Consider the following 7,801-nt stretch of genomic DNA (forward strand, 5'->3'; position numbering starts at 1 on the left):
TTACTTTATTACACCACAAACAGATCACACAGGTATCAAATAGCTGTCTCAAAAACACTGAACGGAAGGCACTTACTTAATTACATCACAAACAGATCACACAGGTATCAAATAGCTGTCTCAAAAACACTGAACGGAAGGCACTTACTTAATTACACCACAAACAGATCACACAGGTATCAAATAGCTGTTTCAAAACACTGAACGGAAGGCACTTACTTAATTACACCACAAACAGATCACACAGGTATCACATAGCTGTTTCAAAAATACTGAACGGAAGGCACTTACTTAATTACATCACAAACAGATCACACAGGTATCAAATAGTTGTCTCAAAAATACTGAACGGAAGGCACTTACTTAATTACACCACAAACAGATCACACAGGTATCAAATAGCTGTTTCAAAAATACTGAACGGAAGGCACTTACTTAATTACACCACAAACAGATCACACAGGTATCAAATAGCTGTTTCAAAACACTGAACGGAAGGCACTTACTTAATTACACCACAAACAGATCACACAGGTATCAAATAGCTGTTTCAAAAATACTGAACGGAAGGCACTTACTTAATTACATCACAAACAGATCACACAGGTATCAAATAGCTGTCTCAAAAATACTGAACGGAAGGCACTTACTTAATCACACCACAAACAGATCACACAGGTATCAAATAGCTGTTTCAAAAATACTGAACGGAAAGCACTTACTTAATTACATCACAAACAGATCACACAGGTATCAAATAGCTGTCTCAAAAACACTGAACGAAAGGCACTTACTTAATTACATCACAAACAGATCACACAGATTTCAAAATAGCTGTTTCAAAACACTGAACGGAAGGCACTTACTTAATTACATCACAAACAGATCACACAGGTATCAAATAGCTGTTTCAAAACACTGAACGGAAGGCACTTACGTAATTACATCACAAACAGATCACACAGGTATCAAATAGCTGTCTCAAAAATACTGAACGGAAGGCACTTACTTAATTACATCACAAACAGATCACACAGATTTCAAAATAGCTGTTTCAAAACACTGAACGGAAGGCACTTACTTAATTACATCACAAACCGATCACACAGGTATCAAATAGCTATTTTAAAACACTGAACGGGAGGCACTTACGTAATAACACCACAAACAGATCACACAGGTTTCAAAATAGATGTTTCAAAAACACTGAACGGGAGGCACTTACGTAATAACACCACAAACAGATCACACAGGTATCGAAATTGATGTTTCAAAAACACTGAACGGGAGGCACTTACGTAATAACACCACAAACAGATCACACAGGTATCAAAATAGATGTTTCAAAAACACTGAACGGGAGGCACTTACGTAATAACACCACAAACAGATCACACAGGTTTCAAAATAGCTGTTTCAAAAACACTGAACGGGAGGCACTTACGTAATTACACCACAAACAGATCACACAGGTTTCAAAATAGCTGTTTCAAAAAATGATAGGATTGGAACAGTCAGTGAAAAATGAGTTAAGGGAACACGAGCTTACTATGATAACTATGCAATTTACATATTTTACTACAGAAACAAGTCCAGTAGTCGAACGTTTAAACATAAGCCTCGTTTAATGACACAGGGTCAACGCCGATGACATAGAACATAAAGCAAACAATCACAAACCAGAAACATAGAACAACAACACAAAACTCCACAAATAATACACTACAAAAAATATAATATAAACAACTAGGGATGTTTATCAAGGATTGTTAGGTACCGCCTTGGAACGGTCAGTAAAATGTGAATTTACTGGGAGTTTCAAACCGCAACATAACATGGCAGACTGCCAATCCTCTGCGGGCAATGCTTTGAGAGAATATCGGAGTATCCATAAGCGACGTGTTTATATCCTAACCAAAACACGCTGCTTTATGCCAACTATAAATCTATTAAATCATTGACTTTTCAAACATAATTTAGATCTTTATTTGAAGTTTAGACTCTGATAATCTTCAAATGTAAGTAAAGAAGATATAGCAAATTGTCCCTGCATGATACTCGGTGTTCGAAAAAGAACGGCGGCTAAGAATTTAAGAGGACGTTCCAATATAACAATGCGGGGGTATTTATACGTGAATATATAAAGACGAGACAAAAATTGTACACTAAAAGTAGTGTACACCAAAGGCTTTCGTTTGGTGAAAAAGGTAGCTCAAATTCAATTTTGATAGGCTTGCAAAAACTACACTGTGCATTTTTGCCCCGTTACTATGCGCATTTGCGCCCCACTACCTAGCGCGTTCGTCTTTTCCGATGGTCATGATCATGCCGCGGTATTATTTGTCCTGAACCCCCATTAAAACAGGGATGATTTCTAACCACTTGTGCTTGGATTTAATATGGTTAGTGACGCTGTAATTAAATGCCAGGCAGCTCAAAAGTGGACTTCAAGTCCTATCTGTGTTTTTGTCAATGCCACACTTTGGAATCGTTTCTGAAAACCATTCAGAAATTCTAGTTTATAATGACATCTTTAAATCGTCTGTGATGATGGATATGATCTGAATTGATGTGCTGTGCCTACATGATGGAAACTGGCCTCAATTTCCGTACTGTGACCCAGTGAGATGCGATGATGTCCATTGGTCTGTTACACCGTTATAAACATGACAGTTCAATTAGTTTATAATGAATGTATTCCCGTTAAGAGTATGGACGGTTACCAATGAACACAGACTCTGTTAGATGTTTGTCCGACGGTTATTTAACCGAAGTAACGTACTCTTATTCTATTGAATGTGACCAATTTACACAGTATAATACAGAAAGAGAACACGTTGCTGTGAATGATAGCAGGCTTTGAAACACTTAAATAGTTAGCGAATTACATCATCTTCGGTGATGCAAATGTGGCATGTTTTATCGATGTCAAATTCTAATAATCGAACCTTTTCGCCGAATAGCCGGTTAAACAACATTTTAAACAATCTTAAGGTCTGTTCTTGGTAAACACATGTCAACGTAATATTTACAGACGTTGTTTGTTGTTATATTTTTAAACTTAACTTCTTTGTTTGAACAAAACAATACCATCTGCATTGTATTTTAATATACGTATTTACATCATTTATGATTCTAATTTATCAATTTAAAAACACTAATAAAAATACATCCATAAGTGATTGTGGTTTGAATTGTGTTAAGACATTTGCTCATTTGAGAAATTTAGTCTGCACTATAGTAACTATAATTCCTATAGTAACTAGAATAGTTCTTAAAATGGATGTATATATCGAAATCAATCGAATGAGTTAACATAATACTAATTTATGTTTTGTTTTATAATGGGTAATGTGCTTTCTACCGTAAAACCATACATTAAGCACAAGAATATGTTTTTGGTTACAAAAGTTAGAAAGAGCTTTACCTTATTTTAGATGTACAGTATAACAACAGGTCATTGGGAGCGGTCATATACTTAGCCAGATAAGGATTTCATGCGATTTGTAAAGTCTGTTTAAACATTTATATTCACAACAATGGCGTCATTCCTTGGGATTTATCTTGTCGCAGCATTTTCAGTTATAAATGGTAATACATGCTTAATTCCTAGCCTTATCGATATGGTTTCTTAATCCAAATAAGCTATATACTTTTAGTGTTACCTTTTATTGCAGGTGTAAAAGGTGCGGACTGTCCGGACGGTTTCGAGGTTCACCAGGGTGCCTGCTACTTCTTCAGCCATGGAGAAGAAACATGGACGGGTGCTTATGTAAGGACAGATTTACCAATACATTGATATTTCAGTACAATGTTAAATTTCCTACTTCAACTATAGAATAAAATATAATATCGAAATACATATTACCCATAAAATAAAATAAATTGTTGTTTTATAGAATACTTCTTCAACCAGCTGTATCAATGAAAATATGTAAAACATTAAAATGTAATTGTTGTTTTGTTTCCAATACAAAGTAATGAATTCTGCAGACAATTGCACCTATAATAGCATTTCTTTTGTACATATTTAGATAAGAATTTGATTTACGTGTGAAAGATTATTCTTAAATGTTTATAACTTTATGACAGAAAAATTGACAGCTTTGTGTCTTTGAAGATATCAAATATATAACTTTTTTTTAACTGTTTAAAAATTTGAAAGTTAAACACAAAAATTCTAGATATGTATCTTAAAATATCAACGGTTTGTTTGATCGTGAAAGCAGGGTTAAATGCTTGATTCCCTAATTTCAATAACATCATATCATGAAATTCACTTCTTTTCATTACGCGGTTTTCTTCATTAGCGTAGCATCATGAAGCGAGTATTGGGGTTCTGATTTTAGTGAACCGCTGGACCATTCCGGTATCGATATGTGACAGGCGTTAATTAATCCTATAACACATTTTATATCGAAGGTTGTTAACATTACAGCCTACTTTGTTAACCGTTAAATGTGTTTGAAACAGTTTATGTTTTAACGGTTTAGTGAACTGAACAAAACTCTTTTTCGACACTTCATTTTAAGAGGCAAACGGTTAAAAAGCGATTGAGATTCCTTGCCCAACGAGTAATTTGTTTCATTGGTCTTTAATATACACAAATATACTAAGAGCAGAGAGTGTGGCTTCAGACTATAGCGTTGGCAAGAACTAAATAATTGTGTGCAGTTAGTTTTTTTGGGTGTTAGCCTAGTCCCTGTAGCTTCCATATTCCAATATAGGTAGATTGGTTAATATCCGAGTAAGGTGTTAGATACTGGGCAGGTCCCTGCCGTTTTTACTTTTGATTTATATTACTACTAGATTAAGATCGAGTAAGGATTTTAATGCTGAGCTGGTCCTTGCAGTTTCCATTGCATTTGCGGGATAATAAATAAGATAAAGGTAAGGTTTTTGATGCAATGCTAATCCATGAAGTTTTCATCGCATTTAATGTAGATTTAATAGAACTGGTAAGTGATAATCCACTAGGTTTAAACATTTATTTTCCATTGCCTATGCGTTAAATTTGATTAATCACAATCTGTTTTTGAGCCTTAGTTTGATCAATTTTTCTCAATTTATGGTAGGTTGAACTAGATTACAATAGGTCTTCGGCTCGAAGATTTGTCTACGTGAATTAACTTGCTGTACTGTAACATCGATTACGATAATAGTTTTTGGGATGGTCCTTGTAAGTGTCATTGTATGAAAGATATGATTCTTTCCTTTACTTTTTTTGAATCATTGGTCGGTTTATTGCTGCTCAATTGAAGTACTCACCTAGCTCTCTGCATTGTTTTCTAGGACAGCTGTGTGACATTCGGAGGAAACTTGTTAAGTACTGATCTAGCTCTCTGTATTTTTTCTAGAACAGCTGTGTGACATTCGGAGGAAACTTGTTAAGTATAACCTAGCTCTATGCATTGTTTCTAGGACAGCTGTGTGACATTCGGAGGAAACTTGTTAAGTACTGACCTAGCTCTCTGCATCGTTTTCCAGGACAGCTGTGGGACATTCGGAGGAAAACTGTTAAGTACTGACCTAGCTCTTTGCATTGTTTTCTAAGACAGCGGTGTGACATTCGGAGGAAACTTGTTAAGTACTGACCTAGCTCTCTGTATTTTTTTCTAGGACAGCTGTGTGACAATCGGAGGAAACTTGTTAAGTATAACCTAGCTCTCTGCATTGTTTCTAGGACAGCTGTGTGACATTCGGAGGAAACTTGTTTAGTACTGACCTAGCTCTCTGCATTATTTTCTAGGACAGCTTTGTGACATTCGGTGGAAACTTGTTTACGTACTAACCTAGCTCTACGCATTGTTTTCTATGACAGCTGTGTGACATTCGGTGGAAACTTGTTAAGTACAAACCTTGCTCTCTGTTTTGTTTTTTATGACATCTGTGTGACATTCGGAGTAAACTTGTTAAGTACTAACCTAGCTCTATGCATTGTTTTCTAGGACAGCTGTGTGATATTCGGTGGAAACTTATTAAGTACTAACCTAGCTCTCTGCACTGTTTTCTAGGACAGCTGTGTGACATTCGGAGGAAACTTGTTAAGTACTAACCTAGCTCTTTGTATTGTTTTCTAGGACAGCTGTGTGACATTCGGAGGAAACTTGTTAAGTACTAAACTAGCTCTTTGTATTGTTTTTTAGGACAGTTGTGTGATTCTCGGTGGAAACTTGTTACGTACTGACTTAGCTCTCTGCAATGTTTTCTAGGACAGCTGTGTGACATTCGGTGGAAACTTGTTACGTACTGACTAAGCTCTATGCATTGTTTTCTAGGACAGCTGTGTGATACTCGGTGGACATCTTGTGGAGGTAAATGACGTTATGGAGGATACGTACCTGTCAGGAAGGACCAGAACACTCGGTGAGTGTCTCAACACAATTATATTTCCAATTGTAATTCCAACGTATTAAAATATTAAATGAACGAGGTTTATATGGCATTAATTAACTTGTTCTGAAGGACCAAGAAACTGAATAAGTCCCTTAATAATTAAGGTCATAAACTGTTACAAAACACCGTTTTTAACAAAACTCGTAAAGAATAATATACCTAAATAGTCTCAGATCATCCATTCACTGGCAAAGCCTTTGCTATTTAAAGCGTTATTTGTTTGAATAATGAAAAGTTGTGAAAAAATATAAATATAAAACAAAATAATTAAAATAAAATATGAATAATTTGTTTATGTATTATTTTTCTTTTTAAAATGCGTTTAATGAAATGTCTCATTAATTAAACAACATAAAAATGTTCAGTAAACCTCAGGTGATTACTTCTGGATCGGTTTGGAGGACAAGGCGGTTGAAGGGGAGTGGATGTGGGCTTCCTCGCACAGCAGTCTTGAACCAGACGCGTACACAAACTGGGGATCAAGCGAGCCTGACGGGCGGCCAGATCAGAACTGCGTTTTGTACGCCCCGTCCAGGAATTACCAGTGGGCCGATGCTATATGCACTCGGACACAGAAATACATCTGCGAGAAAAGGTTAGCTTTGACAATTTCGTTTTCCGTAATATTAAAAGGTATACATATTGACAACTTTTTCAGTTTTTGTCTTTGAACGAGCAATTTTTTGCAAAACTTCATGTAAACCAGTTATATAAGTCTGCTGACAAAAAAAATAATCGCAGATGTCTATATTTGAGTTCAAAAATTGATGTTTTATGCATTTTTCTTAAAGCGTTAGCACCTGTTTAAGCCATAAAACAATAATTTTCGAACGGAAATATGAAAAACTTTTTTGTCAGCAATCTTATATCATTGGACAAAAAAATAAAGTTGTAAAAATGGTAAATAGGTGATAGTGCAGCTTTAAAGCTTTCAGAATGAATTAATATTGATATTTTTGAATATTGCCATCCTATTAAGCTGCTTTGCTCGAGATTGATTAACGACTTGAGTTTTTTATGATGGTTGCGCCTTCTAAACTAATGTAAAATGCATATCTTTATGTTTCTCTTACAGCGCTGATGAACCAGTCGTTGTTGGTTAAATCATTTCCGGATTGTTCAGAACTCGGATTTGTATGAAATAAAGATACAAATACAAACCTTTTTTTAATATATGAACCGCCAATGTTTTATCTGCTTGAAATAATTTTTAACAAGTGCATACACATATATAGACACACATATATAATACATACAATGGAACTTTTCGTTTAAAGGTATGTATTTTGCATGCACATATGTGTGATATTAAACTCATAAACAGTCTTGACTTAGTCACACATATGCCCAATCGGTTGAGGGCATATGACGGGATTTTAATAGGCCCGGTAAGACCGCCATCTGA

At 35.4% G+C, this 7,801-nt stretch overlaps 1 protein-coding gene across 1 annotated transcript; it reads left to right on the forward strand.

The window, feature by feature from the left end:
- The first annotated feature begins 3,344 nt into the window (after positions 1-3,344).
- Positions 3,345-7,499, forward strand: LOC128219504 (perlucin-like protein). Its single transcript, XM_052927312.1, has 5 exons — positions 3,345-3,348; positions 3,678-3,772; positions 6,279-6,366; positions 6,772-6,991; positions 7,472-7,499. Exons 1-5 carry the CDS (start codon positions 3,345-3,347, stop codon positions 7,497-7,499), a joined length of 435 nt encoding a protein of 144 aa, XP_052783272.1.
- Positions 7,500-7,801: the final 302 nt, after the last annotated feature.

Source organism: Mya arenaria, chromosome 15, assembly GCF_026914265.1.
Source record: "Mya arenaria isolate MELC-2E11 chromosome 15, ASM2691426v1".
Lineage (NCBI taxonomy): Eukaryota > Metazoa > Mollusca > Bivalvia > Myida > Myidae > Mya > Mya arenaria.